The sequence below is a fragment of the Ixodes scapularis genome, unplaced genomic scaffold (genome assembly GCF_016920785.2).
Source record: "Ixodes scapularis isolate PalLabHiFi unplaced genomic scaffold, ASM1692078v2 PGA_scaffold2__306_contigs__length_199485367, whole genome shotgun sequence".
NCBI classification, from domain to species: Eukaryota; Metazoa; Arthropoda; class Arachnida; order Ixodida; family Ixodidae; genus Ixodes; species Ixodes scapularis.
Genome location: NW_024609857.1, coordinates 158,937,013 through 158,954,572, shown reverse-complemented (window position 1 = coordinate 158,954,572; position 17,560 = coordinate 158,937,013). Strand labels below are relative to the sequence as shown.

The 17,560-nt window shown below is 44.6% G+C and overlaps 1 protein-coding gene across 1 annotated transcript in view; it reads left to right on the top strand.

Annotated features, from left to right (window-relative positions):
- Nucleotides 1-17,560, top strand: part of LOC8029617 (brefeldin A-inhibited guanine nucleotide-exchange protein 3) — a 174,526-nt gene that overhangs the window by 59,537 nt on the left and 97,429 nt on the right. The window contains exons 27-28 of the mRNA XM_040206181.2: nt 276-446; nt 3,037-3,160. Of these exons, the coding sequence (XP_040062115.1) occupies nt 276-446; nt 3,037-3,160 (295 nt within the window). The remainder of the gene's footprint in view (nt 1-275; nt 447-3,036; nt 3,161-17,560) is intronic.

The window sequence follows — 17,560 nt, the reverse complement described above, 5'->3', positions numbered from 1 at the left end:
TACCGCAGATCACGCAGTTGAAATGATTCCCGTCGAACATCGTATGATGTCCAATGGGAATCCCATCAACTGCGTGATTAGGGGGGTGGACAGTGTGGAAATCAAGGGATGGGCGATGTTTCGGAATTTTTATGTTACGGACCTTGAGCGAAAAAGACGGGATGGGCGATTCTTCGGGGGAGGGTGCCCTTATGGGATTTTACGGTATTCTTGGTTTTGTTATATAAAGATTTACAATTCCCCTTTACTTTTATCCTATCATGTCATCATTACAGGACCAGAGTTTGGGGTATATGCCGTCAACCACCTGCTGCTACCCATGCTCCAGGGATGGCTGCGAAGGGCAGCCAAGACCCACCGGGGATGGGATGGCTTTGCCACAAATTTCAAGCAGTGCTGCGGACTTGCCACGGAACTGGTCGTCGACTACCTCACCCAGCTCTCGGGTGTGTAGAATCAAACTGCGTTATAATCAAAACAATGAGATGTCCTCTTGGCAGAGATAAGTTACCATATTTACTCGCATAATGAACACACTTTTTTCCCCCAAAAATTGACAGATATTTCGGGGGGGCGCTCATTACACGGGGTAAATTTTTGCATTTACATACTTCGTGCAAATGTCATATTAGGAGCAAATATGACACGGCAAGGTACTTTGGCACGTCTCCAGGGATGGAGGCGCACCCACAGCTAGTCGGGGGCGTGCCACAATAACCATGCTTTATAAATTGCAAATCTTTTTAGGGCGCTTTCGGGGTGCCTTTTGCTGAAGGAAAAGCGCCCTGGGAAGCTCACTCAGCACGGAAAGCAACACAAACGTTTTTAGGCGATATATATTGCTAGTATCTGGGGGGCACGCTCAGGTATATCTGTGAGTGCGCATAAAGGAACTCGTACAAAGTCCAGCCCCTGACCCTCGAAGCCCGCTCGCATGGATCAAGTTTCGTTCATGGAGACAAGAACTCTTACGAAGTCCAACCGCTGACCCCCAAAGCCCACTTGCACGGATCAAGTTTCGTTCACAGAGAGGCTACCAGATACTCTCAGCCTACAGCGCACTGTGCTGTTTTGTTACGGATTAAATGAGCGCATTTACCCGGAGTATGTGAAATTAGGCCTAACCACTTTCACGATTTCACTGTCCGAAAGCAGACCACAGACGACAGCTTGTTTGTTGACATCAATGCATCCGACAGGCGAAGAATGTCCGGGGCTAGGCAATGCCTCGACCCAAGCTTCGTCAGGTGTGCGCAACACTCGGTTTCACGGTTGATTACTTCCGTAACTACCGCAACTACGCACTTACGGCCATTACGAGAGCGGTTTGGCTTGGCTTGACCGCTTGGCGGCGAAAGAAAACTGGCTTGCTGGCTTGCTAAATTGGACGCAATTCGAAACTCGCAGATCCGAAAATTGGAGGTGCATTGATTACGGGAAGGGGGAAAAAAAAAGTCGATGCCCTTTGTGGGGGTGCGTTTATTACGTGTATGCAGCATTCATTATGCGAGTAAATACGATAAGTGACATTGGCATGGTATGACGTCTGTTCAAAGTCTCTATTAAGACCAGCCTTAAAATACCTGAGCAAGTGCATGCCCATCGACAACTTGATAATCACGAAAAAATGGGGATGGGTGCTTGTAGGTATAAGAGTAGCAATGCAGAAGGGGCACATGGTAGTGTAGGTTTTTGATTGGTCCAACAAAAAGGTGTAAGTGCTGTATAGGGTCTAGCAGAACCACTAATTTTTAAAGCAGCCGCACCACTCTCATTAAGCATGCTTTCGCATTAAACTTCACCACTTTGCACTGGCGCACACGTGTAAAGCTTCACCGCCTTGCACTGGCTTCTCGGAGAAGCAGCAGACATGGAGGAGCATCTCGGTTAGTGCGGTGGGCTCAGAAGTTTGCAGGGTGCTTGACGAGTCCTTTGCTTATATATTTAAAATGCTTTAAAAGTAGGTGTCAGGCATTGTGACATGGATGCATGTTCATTATTTTACTGGCTGCCATCTAGCCTTCCCTCCTCTGATTTTCAATTTTGAGCACTTTCATGGAGAGCTGATAATATACATGCTGCATTTAAAATTTTGTTTTCCACATTTACTCGAATTGAGCCCATGCATTCACTTTCCCATGCACAAAGTGGAGGTCCACTCATTGCAACTTATGGTAATCTGTATGATTGGCTTATTGCAATGTCATAGATCAGTAGACCAATCGATAGCAACCAGCTTTAGGATTCTGAGTACCGTAGAGTACAGCGCATCTACCCATACCACACTAAGCGCCCACACCCAAATTTGTAAGATCTGGGAAAATGTGCACAGTACATTGATATGTAAAATTGATGACAGGACAAGCGCCCATCCCCCATTCTTTCGCGACTATCCCTAAATTTTAAGTGGGCGCTTGCCCGGTATTTTATGGTATGTCATTGTGTCTGAGAATTCTAGCCCTTGGAGAATTCCCATCACGCGTCTTGCGGAATGGAGTATATTTTCAATATTAAAGGCACCGGGGTGCTGCCACCTCTTCACAACCTTTTTCTGCTCAGTGTCCCTAACCTGTCCCCTTTCTTTGTACTTGATATTCGTCGATTTGTAGTCCCGATAAAATATGTGGGGGTGTTGGTGGCAGAGGCTATAAAGGAGAAAAATGTAGTCAGAAGTTGAACCTGATTGTTACCCTCATTCTTATACCAAATGTAGTGATGTAATTTATTTTTAATATTTCACTTTATTTTTTTGTAGTCCATAGAATACCGTGCATCCGTTCATTAAGTGCCCATACCCAAATTTGTGAGATCTGAGAAAATATGCACAGTACATTGATATGTAGAATTGATGACCAGACAAGCGCCCATCCCCCATTTTTTATGATTATCTCAAAATTTTAGTGGGCGCTTGCCCAGTATTTTACGGTAAGTAATTTTTTTCTCCTTAGCACTGTGAAACCTTTGATATGTCATCAGCCAACGCGATGCTGAGGATGTTTTTTCCCTTACACTGATCTCTGGAAGCATTGTTTTCAGCCTCCGGGACCATGTGCCAAGTGCAGGGACTGCACCTGATGGTGCATCAGCTGTTTCTGGTGCTGACCGAGTGCATTGCCCAACCTGCGGAGGTCATATCTCGGCTGGGCTGCGCCTGCATTCGGTGAGCATTACCTAGCTTGAAGCCAGAGGTCATAAGTAGGCCGTAGACATTCCGGTTTTAAGTGAAAAGCACAGAAAAACATCCGTCAATGACAAAAATACGAAATCGGCTAAAACCGTGAGACACCCATCAATGTCAAAAATGCAACACTTGGAGGACGCTTAAGCTTCGCCTTTAAGAGTGTAATGCGATAGCGTTATCGGGTGCCATTCGCAAAGCCTTCTCATATAAAGCCCCGCTCATTCCCAAGCTCTGCAAGTGTGTGTCAGTGGCCTAGTCGGTAGCATGTGTCGGTGACGTCACACGTGGCTGTGACGTCATGACCCTATCGACCCGCTAAATTTGGCAAGAAAAGTTTCTGCTAAATTTGGCGGGAAAATTTACCGGGTCAATAGGGTCATGACGTTACAGCCACTTGCGACGTCACACGTGGCTGCTCGCATTGCATTATAGAATTACAGTATAGACCACTTACAACGTAACCGGTTATAGTGCAGGACCGGGTATAACGCAGCTTTTTTAAACCACGGGTTTGCCTCCCATAGAACTCCATGTAATTGCATACCGCTTAAAATGCAGGCGCGCAAAGGGAAATACCGGTTATAGTGTGGTTTCTGGAGCAGCCCGCCGACTGACCCGCGCAGCGAGCACGCTTCCCTGTGCGACACTAGATAACGGTGCGAGCTGCAAGCGGCACTCGCGGGGCAAAGAGGTTGCTCGAAGAAGCGGGGAGAAGCGAAGAGAGAGGCTTCAGTTGCCATAGCAACGGAGGGACGCACGCACGTGTCGTTCACGTGCGTGCTGTGCATCCCTCCGCTGCATTGGAAACAACCGCAACGACAGACCAATTGCAGGTCAAGGAGAAGTGTTCGCGCGCGTTGCATGCCGGTCGCGGGCCGGCTGCTTCTATCCGCAAACATGGCGTCGGTGGTGAATCTTGTGATCATCGACGTAGACGGCGTGGTGGACGCTCATCGTTCCCCGTAAAAGCGCTATCCTTGACTGTGAATTTCCGTTGTGTGTCGCTATGATGACCCAGCACGTACTAGAAGGAAAGATCCTCCTATTCGTGCGGCAATGTCGGCGGCACTCTCAAGCAGTGTTGCAGAATGGGCACCCCCATTCCATTCCTATTCCATTCCGGGGAATTAGAGTTTTCGATAATTCCATTCCTTTCAACTCCTAGGAATGGGGACATTGAGCCCATTCCCACTCCTGGAATGGCTGAGTCGCTCCACTCCATTCCTCCAATTCCTGAACGTTAAAAGTGTCACTTGACAGCTGCATTACATTGCAGGGTAGGGAAGAAATGTTCAGAAATGTATTTGGAAATACAAATACTGGGATAGATGAAAATAGTTGCTAAGATACTGATACTCAAGTCTCAAATATATCTATAAAAATGTATTTAGATACATATCGGAAATACATATTAAAAAGAGGCAAAAAGTCTTTGGAAATACAAATACAAGAATACATTTTAGGGAGGGCAGAAATATAGATACTGATAATACAATACATTTTTCAAATTTCTTTGAGACGCCAACTGAGATGAGGCTTTAAGTTTGAAGTGGAAGTTTCTTTTTTTTTTTAGTCCCGAAATTTACTGTTCCTTGCTTTGACGCTTGTTTTTTGTATTGCATTTTTTTCTTTTGCGCATAGGTCTGGTAGGGCCTTTTGCGGGTTCGCAGTTTCCTGCTCATTTTATTTCTGAACAACCGACTCCCTGACTGGCTCGGTATAGCTGAACGTAAAAAATAAATAAATAAAGAAATAAAATATAAAAACCTGGCCCATTCCATTCCCATTCCATTCCGGGCAAAAGGCATCCAATTCCATTCCCATTCCATTCCCCTCGCCGTTGCCACCATTCCATTCCCATTCCATTCCGGGGTCGCAAAAATGCGGAATGATTCCGGAATCATTCCAACTCCGGAGTGGCAACTCCGCAACACTGCTCTCAAGACGGCAGAAACGCCCGTGTCGTCGTGTTTGTTTACTTCGACTACAGTGGTGCTTTCTAAGCATTTGTGTTTTCGAACATCGCCCGGATTTCTTATTTGGAGCATTCCATGCCTGTGCTCAAGTTGAAGGTATTACTGGCGCGTACCGTATAAAGGATGCGAATTTTCACGCGTTTTCATCACCGGAGAAGGGTGATTAGGGTTAGCAATCCTGAACGCTCGCAGCGTTCGTCCGCAACCTGCAACTCCGTTAAAAGGCTGCGCCAGCCAAAAGTCGCTCATTTCTTTCAAAATGTGTGACACACTTGAGAGAGAAGTGTACTAGTCTGGTGAAGTAAAGACTTTGCTCAAACTAAGCTTTATTTTTCATCTAACATAAAATAATTTTTTTTATAAAGGTAAGTTGTTTGATGGCATGTATTTTGGCCTGAAAAATTGATGTTTTGGTTATAACGCGGTACCGCTTATAGTGCGGATTTTCGCGACTCCCGCGACATACGTTATATGCGGTCTACACTGTATAAGGTCCCACCGACGCTGACGCTGGGTTTTCTGCGACAAGAGCTTTTAAATGCTAATGTGTTGAAATCAGTTAAAACCGAAAAACAGATTTCTTGAAATCTTTGCTTTAGCTAGAGCTATTTCTGTCGAAACCCTCCCCTCTTAGACTGGGACTCTTAGATTTTGTGGGATTTTATCACTGATAATTGCTATAATTACCAAAGTTGGAGCATAAGTATGTCACTTGCCATGGCGAGACGTTAAGTGTTCCAACTTACGGTTTCACATCATTAAAATATATGTTGCCATCTTTACTTAATGAACTTGAAGCGAATGATATTTATACTTCCAAAGACAAATCGAATGTTAGCAAACATATTATTACAATCTCATTTTCTTTGTGATACTGTAACGCATAAGTTTTAAGATAGTTTTTCTGGTTGGCAAGTGTGTCTTTAATTAATATTCTTTGGTGACAGAGCATCAAAGAAAAAGACATCCGTCAGATGCGGGAACGCAGGGCTGAAAGGCGACAAGCGCGCGTGACGGATATAAAAAAATAGTCTTGGCCCGAGTTTCGTCGTGTCCAGTTCCTTTCTTTGCTTCTCCACCACACTGGTGACCCGCGAACCATGACCACGAACACATGAGAAACTTCTTGATTCTACCACCATACTCTCCGTAATGGGCAAGCCCACAACCACCTCATCTTTCACCTTCACGAAAAAATGCTGCATACCCAAGCCATGCACAAGTTTTATAAAAGAATTCCCGATTTTGACTGCCTCCCCCAACTGGACCAAACCTGCGACGCATGGCGTTGTACACCTTATCTCCACCCGTGGTCAACCTACTCATGCAGTACCCCGGCGATTATTTTGAGGAACTTCGCATTGCCCGGCAAGAATTCAAACAGATGTTGGAAATGGGAATCGTTATGTCATCCTCGAGCTGTTGGTCCTCACCCCTCCACATGGTTCCTAAGGAAAGTGGTGACGAGAGCCGTTGTGGGGATTACCATGTTTTAAATTTGGCCACCCTCCCCGACCGCTACCCATTACCCAACATTCAAGACTTTACTGTCAGCGTCAGAGGATCTACTATTTTTTCGAAAATAGTAGAAAATAGTAGATTTAGTAGCTGAGTGGTATTCTAATTAGGATATATTCGAATTGGAAAAACCATCGGTATTGCTATCATTGTTTTCTACGCAGCGACGGCGACACGACATATGCGCTAGACGTGGTGGAGGTGGAAAACGAGCTTAGATAAAGTTTACTCAGAAGCAGAAAAAAAAAAAAGAACACCGGAGTGGACACTGGCGACCATAGCATGCGGTTTATGATGTAAATTGTTGCGAATGTTGTTTTTTGCGGGTTGTTTTTCCTTCCTTTTTTTTTTTAATTAGGTCGGGGTTTGACCATCCTCACACTTCGAAATACATTGAAAATATTAGAAGTTTCTGAATACAGTCAAATCATGCTACAACGAAATTGACGGTGCACGAGAAAAAATTTGTTGTAGCGAAAATTTTGTTGTTGTGAAATTCACAGAAGAAAGGCGTACCTGAACTGATAAAGTACAGAAATTTTTATTTCCAGAGTGTATAGAGCGTCTCCTGCTTCCTTTTAGAGCGCAGCTCTTAGGGGCCCGTTCCCGGCTTGAGCGGCGTCGCCGTCGGCGTAACCAAGGTCATCCCAAGGTCACGTGGCCCCGAAGGTCATCCCAAGGTCACCCCAAGGTCACGTGACCCCTCCCCCAGGGTCACGTGACCCCTAAGGTCACGTGACCACCCCTGAAGTCACGTGACCCCCCGAAGTCACGTGAACCCCCCCCCCCCCCCCCGGTCACGTGACACCCCCAGGTCACGTGACCACCCCCAGGGTCACGTGACCCCCGTCGAGGTCACGTGACCTCCCCGATGACGTCATCGTCACTGATGACGTCACCGGCACCCACATCGTCATCGTCATCATCATTGATGACGTCATCAATGACGTCACTGATGACGCCATCAGTGATGATGACGATGACGATGCGGATGCCGGTGAGGTCATCAGTGACGTCACTGATGACGTCATCAGTGACGTCACTGATGACGTCATCAGTGATGATGACGATGACGATGCAGATGCCGGCGACGTCATCAGTGACGTCACTGATGACGCCATCAGTGATGATGACGATGACGATGCGGATGCCGGTGAGGTCATCAGTGACATCACTGATGACGTCATCAGTGATTATGACGATGACGATGTGGATGCCGGTGACGTCATCAGTGACGATGACATCATCGGGGAGGTCACGTGACCTCGGCGGGGGTCACGTGACCCTGGGGGTGGTCACGTGACTTGGGCGTGCCACGTGACTTCGGGGGGGGGGGGGGGGGGGGCATCCGCATCGTCATCATCGCTGATGACGTCATCGGAGTCCGCATCGTCATCGTCACTGATGATATCATCGGCATCGTCACGTGACCCCCCAAGGTCACGTGACCCCCCCCAGGTCACTTCACCCCCCCAGTACCCTTCCCTCCTCCTCCTCCTCAAGAGCTGCGCTCTAATTCGGTGTTACAAGGAGTTGTAAACGGCTTTCACTTTTTTTTTTTTTTTTGTGCGGTGTTAAAAGCATGGTTCGGTTTTCTCGCGGACGACCGGTACAAGCACCTTCTGTATAGCAAGGCTGGAGGACTGTTTCTGTGACGTCACCTAAAGGAGGCCGTCGCAGGACGGAGACGAGATACGATTTCTGTTTTAGCGTTTGGCTGGGAATTGTACGTTCACCAATTGAACGTGAGAAGTTTGAGGCAAGCGCTGATGCAGCACTTGTGTTTAATCTGCGCTCCGCGTTTGCCTCATTGGGAGACGTTGAAAATTCGACGGATGGATGGATCGGTGCCAACGGCTGTATCCTTTTATAGCGGGCGGTAGCTCGCTCCACCAAGCCTAGAACGCTACGTCATTTTTATCTTGGAGATGTTATATACACCCGCGGAGTCACAACCATATATGCACAAATACAAAGGTTGCCTGAAGGCCACACAACATGGCTTTTTACGAAACAAATACCTAAGAATACGTTGCGTTCCACATGTTATTAGCGTCAAGATTCCAGTTGAAACTTACGAAATTAGGATTCTGGTTCGGAATTATTGACGTAAAGTCGAGTGCCGATAACGTTTCCGTAGTATTTACGTAAATGGGGACGGAGGTTTGGGGCGTGTTTCATCCGAAATACTGGGAGGCAAAGGCTATTATTACGAGATTTCCTCTAACGAGCAGAGCACTGCGGAGCTGCTCGATTCGATTGCGAAAGAAATACGAACGAACGACGAGAACGCATTTTTGGGGTTTAAAATGCAGCGCGTTACCGTCCATCATGGTATGGCGCAATGCCGATCGAATTGCGAGTAAATTTTAACTCCGACCTTTCCTTGAAACGTCGAGAGAGCTTGTAGGAACATAATGGCCCTTTTAATTTCTCAGCATGCCGCAAATCCGCCTTCATCGGTTTCGAGCCGAACTGGTGTGATACCGGCAGCGTTCTCTCGAAGATTGCTGCCGAGATGCATGTTGTAGATAACCCAAGTTTGCGGTCGCACTGTGCTTGACAAACTACACCCACTTTTAGATGCGTACGACGCCTGAAGGGGGCTTGCCGCTTCGTCTCAGCAGCGTTTATAGTTAGCAGCGTAACCAACAGCGGCGTGTTGGTACGTCCCTTAGCGAAGAGAAAGTCGTCTGCTTCTTGTGCAGGGGTTCCGGTAACGTTAGGACGACGCCGAGTTCTGACTGCCTTTGATTAAAGGATAGTGGATATACCTCAAAGCAAGCTGCCTTGAGGTCTACCCACTATCCTTCAATCAGAGCCAATCAGAGCTTGGCGGTCTGACGTCCCCACAACACCTGCAAAAGAAGCAGACGAACTTGCGCTCCGCATAGGATGGCGACGACGCCGCCCTCCTGTTATATGGCGTAAGGAATGCGTCTTGAAACTGGTGTGTTTAGCGGTCTATGCCGCCCAATCACCGAGAGCGATCCCGAAGAGACAACAAATGACGCCACAAAAGCCACAATGAGGCGCTGTCGGATGTCGCAATCCTAACGGTAGGGCGTAGAAGTCATGAAGAAAAAAAAAAAGCACGAGAGAATGCGAGTGTCGCTGTCGTCGCGGCGTCCCATCTCTTGGCTGTCGATCGCTTCCCTTGACTATCAAACTGGGGAGCGACCTGCAGCAGAACAGTCGTCTGCCAGCATGACATATCTATAAAGTCATTGAATGAAAATTGAGCAACCGCTCTTCATAACACGGTAAACACACAAATCAAAAGAGCGTTCCAGCAACCATACCTCTTCTGGTGCGACTCTTGCGTTCAGCTTTCCCGCGGTTCTATTCCTTGGCCTCACTCGAGCGCAAACCGTGCTCCGGTGTAAGCGCTTCGTACCTTGACAATCGAAAAGCCTCTTAGCGTCCGGCGTTCCTCAATATGCTTCTTAGCGGAATAGACCTGTAGCTCTCAAGTTTTGAACAGCGCCCCTGGCGAGAAACATGGGATAGTTTGAGGTCGCGTTTACACTGTGCGTAGCGTTACGTCATTTCAAACGCTTTGTTAGTGCACATGAACCGTGAGCAGACGCCGAGGGAAGCTGACAAGGGACGCTAGTTTACGCCCGTGGAAGGTACGTGATGGGACGTTAGGACGCAGCTTCACGTCAGCATTAGATGGTCGCGTCTCGCAGACGCTAGCGGAGGCGTCTCTTTTGTGGTTGCGTCTCGTGAACGCTACAGCGCCCGCTGGCCTAGAGAAACAGGCCTATTCCACCCCCGCGGGACTGTCTCGGAGTTGGTATTCAATCGCGTCTACACTGAAAAATTGGTAACCACGGTAACACACCCTCATATTTTTGTTTTTCTACTAAAATAGGCTTCTATGAAGTGCTTTTGTCTTGGACGGCCCAGGAATTGTTACGCGATGACATTTACCAACGACAGTATACTCATAAAATGGACGGGAGGAGTATGTTGGCTCCTTATTTATATCATGATGTTTGTCTGTATTCTCAATGTCATTTTTTTTTTTTTTTAAAAAACAATTTAGCGTTGAATGAACGTTTTGCATGGCACGGTGCCCAGATAAACTTGGACTGGTTAGAAGGTGTCGTCAGCTGATGCACACAACGTGTAGCGAATTGTTCCTGTTAGGGGCCGCACTGCGGGGCCACTCTTTCTTCACACGCTTCCCAATACTGGAAGCGTTTATCAGCTTCTCATTTTCAAGATTCGTGCACTCAAAAACAAAACTTCGCCAGCTGCCCACAATTCCCCTGGACGCATGAGGCATTTATGAACGTTTCAAGTACGGCCTTCGGGCGCCGCCATCTTGCTGCTGATGTGTCTAGATCGTCTGATAGTCAAGCATTGCTGAGGCGTACCAACGGCCTCAGCACTGCTTGACTATATCGGACGATCTAGCCACACCAACAGCAAAATGGCGACACCCAGAGGCCGTACTTGAAAAAGTCAGTAGTCACTGACTGCTTGGAAAACGCAGGGCATGGCTTACTATGTCCTGGCGTCCGGCTTCGTGATTGGTTCTTCGGCGCTCTAATCGGCTAATGCCGCAATCTCATGGGCTGCGAGGCAATAATGAGATATTTCGGGTTCACCGCGCCCTGCGCTTTTTAACCCGTCATACAGTGACTTCAGCTGAACGTCGTTTTTCAATGGCGGAACCTTTCCTACCGTTCTTACTTTAGGCAATGAAATGTTGTGTCGAGTTTCATGTCTGGGAAAAGACAAACATCACGATACCGCGTACCCCTGTAAGAAATATTTCGAAGAAACATTCTTCTTTTTTAACACTGAATTACAAATATTAGACCACAAGAAGCGTGAACCGAGTTGGTGGATAGTAACATTCAGCGGTTAGCCAATTCATTGTTAATAGCGTTTATGGGCTCGGCTATGCTTCGTCAAGTTATTCTTGCTCGCTGAAGCGTAAGACTTTATCGATATATCACATTTTACTCTTGTATGCACGATCCTGTTTCATACTATATTTGCATCTACCCTGGTTACAAATATATTGTACAATAATCAAGCGCATATATACAAACATTTAATGTTCGAAATGTGATCATTGTTTTAGGAAAAATAGAGTGGTAGAGATAAGACAAGTACAAATTTCTGCTTGTCCGTCTTCTTTTTTTTTTCTGTTATTGTATGTTTGATACTTTCATTTCTTAAATATCTACGTCTTCACGCTCAAAATCTCCTCAAAACAATTATGGACTGACTTTGACGTTGACCTTACTGCACTGAAAAAATAAAAGGATGGACCCCGACATATTGGTACCTCTTTTCACGTTCCCAAGCTCACTTTTCCTCACAAAGTTGAAGGTTTTCAAAATTCAGTATAGCTTAATAGCACGTGGGGCTGAAGTCGAAGGTACAGATTTGAATATTGCACACCCTGGTCTCTTTTATGGCTATATGTATATTAACTAAATATCCTTTCTACTTTTTTTAAGATCCTTAAAGGTGTGAAACTGTCTTTTCCAAAACCTTTATAAGGGTGCTGAAAGGGCTTCACCCTTTCCGCACCCTTATTTTGAGTAATACATCCCAGTCTTAATTGCAATATAGGGTGTTGCTGCATGGAACATCCTGCATTCTTGAAGGGTGTGAAAAGGTTTCGGAAAATACGCGCTACGCTGAAGTGAGGCGAACACCCTTTTTGAAAGGTGTTCACCATTAAAATATTTTTTTAGTGTGTGCCGGCAAAATTCTTCATTATGAATTTGCGAATTTCCCTGCTACAGTCAAGTCAGAAATAAATATGCTTTAAGGCAAAACAAGTTTACCGATCGTAAGCATGCATAATGCCGATATGACCTCAAACACTTCAATTCAAAGCAAGAGTTGGTCATTTTCGCGCTAAAAGGATTGTGGCCGTGGTACAACAGTCATTCCCGAGTTCACTCAACTATTAATAATGTATTGAATTCGTTTGTCTTCTGGAAAAAAAAAACTACAAATATTGCGATCTCGTGACTCAACATCTGGAATACAAAACTACGTCAATGATGAATGCGTAAAGATACACAACATTAAACTGAAATCGTGCGCAAATGGATTCTCGGACTGAAACAAGCACGCCGAATCGCCGCATGCTGAGTTTTTCTCGTCAGCTTGAACCGTGCTTCCTATTTTCACAGTGGCGAGAGCACGCACCTCCATCCCGCGTATTAATCTTCGCGAAACTTCGATTTATTAAAACAGGGGCACGTGTTTGACAATGAGCTTACTACACGTTTGAACGATAGTCTTTGCGGTTGTTTACGAAATTCTCCGTGACGCCCGTAGCAGGCGAGCCCTAAGCATATAAATCTGCAAAGTTTTTTTGTTTTGTTTTTAGTTTTAGGGGGAGGGGGGCGCACCAAATGTTTGAAGTGTTTTGTTCTGCTTTATGACGCAATCAGGAATAATGGTTGCAATTGTTTCTTTTTTTATCTTCGGCATTTCGCCAGTTTCTTCTCGTAGAACTTTTTTTTTTTTTTTTCAAAATTCCACAAACAAGAGGTTGTAACGTATACTTCACCATTTGTTCAAAACGCCTACGAGCATTCCTTCTGTGAAATTCACAGAAGAAAGGCGTACCTGAACTGATAAAGTACAGAAATTTTTATTTCCAGAGTGTATAGAACGTCGCCTGCTTCCTTTTTCTTGTTAAGAGCTCCGTGACACGGTTTTCGCATTCGGCGAGTAGGTTCATGGCGAAGTCGTCATCATGAGCAGCCGCGTAGCTTCTGAGAACGTCAAACGCATGCAGTACGCGCGCCATGGAAGGCGGAGGCTGCAGGTCCGGCACGTCATCTTCATCTGACTGCGCCTCGTCGCGGACACTTCGTATAATGTCCTCGTCACTCACTTCTTCATGAGCGATAACATCCATGTCAGCGTTGATGAAATCTTCCAGCGCGACACCGGACGGTGCAGTTCCGGCGTCCTGAAGCGCAGCCCAAGTAACGGCCTCTCTCGGTGGACGCACTGTTTCGTTATCCTCAGCGGAGTCGGCGTCTTCTTTTGCTTGGCCGATGTCCCCGATGCAAGAGCCTTTTTGATTGCATCTTTCGACTTTAGGATCGTCGACAACGAACTCGGAGAAATTCTGAACTTTTCGACGGTGGCAGCTTTCTTTTGTCCACTTGCAATTTCGGCCAGGATGCGAGCTTTATCTTGTAAGGATAAAAACTTTTGCGTTTTGCTTGGCGGTGCCATCGTGCCATTCGCAAAAAGCCCGTGTACCGTCGTCGTCATTGTACCGTACTGATAAAATGACAACCAACAAAAAAAGAAGAAAAAACAACAAAAAGACTGAGCTTCGGCTTTGGATAGTCTGCAAGAAGGCCAGCCTCATCGCCGGCGTCATCAAGTAATGGCGGCCTGCACAGCCGGTCAACGTTGCGCTCGAGTACCGGTTATTAGTGGCAGTTTCTGGTGGCTCAACACGCGATTTAAACTTTATAGTAGACGTGTTTTATGTGCCAAAATGCACCAGTGCTCGAAAGTTTGTTTTCCGTACGGAAAATTAAACTTTCGAACTTCGAATTGCTCTGTAAAATTTCGTTCAAGCGGAACAGCACAAGAAACAGTGTTCGCTGTAGTGAGAATTCTTATGCATTGACTCCTATGGACCGTTGACGGGGAACCGAAAAATATTCGTTGAACCGGAAATTTCGTTGAAGCGGTGTTCGTTGAAGCGGGGTTCGACTGTAGTACTATTCGATTTGAAGTTGAATCGAATATAGCATTATTCGCTTCGATATTCAAAAGTTTCAAATATTCATACAACTCTACAATTTTGCTTATCTTGCTTTGCTGCAGTGCGTCCGAGTGTTAAAGGGAAACCATTCCCCCCGAGCGGGACGCTAAACATGCAATATCAAATATATATATATATATATATTAAAAAAAAAAAAAAGCTTTTAGTTGCAGTAAAAATTTCTGAATTAAACTGTGGTTATTATTTATGATAGACTGTGGTATTCTGGTGATATATATTTCAAATTTGTGATTTAGCGAGTGTACTTGCAAAAAACTATATTAACTGCTCTATGCTAGGTTAATTTTTATTTGAACTCTGTTGTTTATCGTCACCTTTATATATGTTTTATCCATTCAAGGTAGTCAATAGAATAAATCAAAACTAAATTAGGTGAAGCAGTAGAAGGAAGCTTAGTAATAACCTGATTGACTTTGGCTGAATTATTTTAAAAAGACATACTTATTGATCACATGCCGATCTCTGTTATTATGAAGTTCTACATACAAAATGTAATTGATTTTCGTAATTTAAAGACAATTTTTTTTAAATCCGAATTTATAATTTTTGTTTTATTTTTTTTTAGCTTTAGAACTTGAAAGAACCATCAGTTTGTGTGCTCAAGATTATTCTAACATTATTTGAGTGGAATATGCTATTTGCTTTACATTTTATTTTATACCTAAAATGACTATTCACAGCAGTCCATACTGTCCTTCATTGACCAGCATCTTGTTGCCATGCCTATTACTTCTACGTGCGACAAAACAGCTAGTTCTGCGTCTGAGGAAATCAAACCTGCCATTGCGCAGAAGTGTAAAGGCAAAGCATGCACGTTTTTTAGTTAGATAGTCAAACACACAAATCTTAACATATAATATTCACAGGGAATGAATAAAAATGATGTGAATGCTTGTGCTGCAAATTTACTTTTTGCTGCTTCTTAATGGTTTTTTGGCAGCTACAAAAAGTTCTACAAAATGACTTGGGTCAATCGCACCAGTAAGAGAACTGGGAGAATGTGTGTCGGAAAAGACGCCGCCGCCGCGACACGTCTATTCGCGGTGAGAAGTTTCGGTGTCGCCATCCAGCGGAAACCCGGCACAACCCAGAGCTGCATCGGCCTTTGTTCAGCCTTGCTGTCTCGCTACTTTTCACTTTATTTTTTATTTTTTTTTATAACATGTTTTTGCATTCTTTGCGGACTATTACAAATTTTGCGTCTGGCACGGGTCATCATACCAGGCTTCAGTGTTCCTAACTGGAGGTTGTTTTTTTGTTTTTTTTTGTCCTGTGCAAAGTATGGTAAAGGTGCTCATTTTTAGCTCACTTTTTTTTTTGATAAATTTACATCTTTTTATTAGATTTTCATTGACTGTTTCAGAAAAATTCCTTGTCCCACTTCCTCGGAGAACAACCAATGGCAGTATCGTTGTCCTGGTTTCCTTTCTTGAGAAACACTTACTAGTTCTCGATCCCAGTTCTTGCATCTTCAAAAAATCAGGGGCAGTCCTGCATCCATTTGCTTTTTTTTATACACATCCTAGACTTTACCAAGCTTAATAAAACCAGAAGCAGCACCTCAATTATTATTAGAGGTGTGCGAATATCAAAATCTTTAAAAGCGAATCGAATCGAATAATAAAGGTAACAAACCGAATCGAATTGAATATTTTCGAATACAAATAGTAGTTTCGAATAAGACCATTTTTGAAAACAAATATTTTCTATTTGATGTGAATTAAGGGGAGACACTTCTCTTTGAGGCAAAAATATATACTAAGAAAACATTTTTTTTTTTAAATTGTGGTTTTTGAAGATTGGCAGGCACTTATCGTGCTGTGCTGAACGGTATTCATTAAATAAGTCTCTTATCTTGAAATATTGTCTTGGAAACAAAGTAAAATGGGTAACTGCATGTTTTTTCTATTACTTCTGAGTGAGCTATTTACACCCTTTACTATTTTATGGAAGCCATATCTCCACTTGCACATATCTAGCCTTCATATTTTTTTTCTTTCTTTAGTAGGTGCATGTGTGACATATGCAGCAAGGGGTCCAACTAGAATAAATAGGGCGTCAGGCTTTTTTAGGTGCCTTTTGGGTATCCTGCAATAAATCATTTTGAAACTGCAGAGTTCAAAAGTGTTCTAAAACGTTTACAAAGCATCCTAGGGATGCATTTATGCTGTGTTGTGTTCCACATACCTTTAAGTTCACTGATATATGTTTATTTTCTTATTTCAGTACTTCAATTTGTCTTAATCCTTCCCATAGACTTTGCAAATTAAATTTTCAATACTAAGAAAACTAATTAGGTTACATCAGAACCAGGTACATATTTGTAGTCAGATTGTAATGGCAGATAAGCTATGTAAATTTTATTTTTTATTGAATCACAAGTGTTGCTTCTTAAACAAGAATGCTCAATCGAAACACAACTGAATTTTTTTTTTTTTCATCAGTTTATGAAAAGGTCAATTTTATTGCAATAAGAAAAATGTCACCGATAAAAAAAAAGCAGATGAAATAAAAGATTAGTCGGTAAAACACCATTCAAAGAGTGAGGTTACAGAACGTAAATGAAAGTACACAAACGGACCGCCTCCACTTCTCTACTTTCATTTGCGTTCTGTAACTTCACTCCTTGAGCGGTGTTTTACCGACTGATCTTTTATTTCATCTGTTATTTCATCGGCAAGCCACAACGCAGTCGAAGATCGCGTTGCGGACGAACGCAACTATGTGAACGTAAACGAAAGTACACAAGAGGAGGCGGGTCGGCAGGCCACAGCAGAGTTGGAGATCGTGCTGGGGGGATTGGTGGCTGAGTAGGCTAGTGCACGCCAGCTCGGACCACTTGGAGCGAAAGCTCGCGCTGCAGAACCCAGGGTTCTTGGGTTCAATCCTCACCCCTGCCCGTTTCAATCTGGATGAGCACCGTACCAGTGTGCGGTCGTGTGCCACTACTGCATGGTGCATGTTAAAGACCCCAGGCTGGCGGTTGTAACCAAGTTCTAGGCTGTATAAACATACACACAACCTAATTTTCTTTGGAGATCGTGCTGATTGTGTGATTGCGCCGCGCAGCCGCCCTGACTTTGCGCC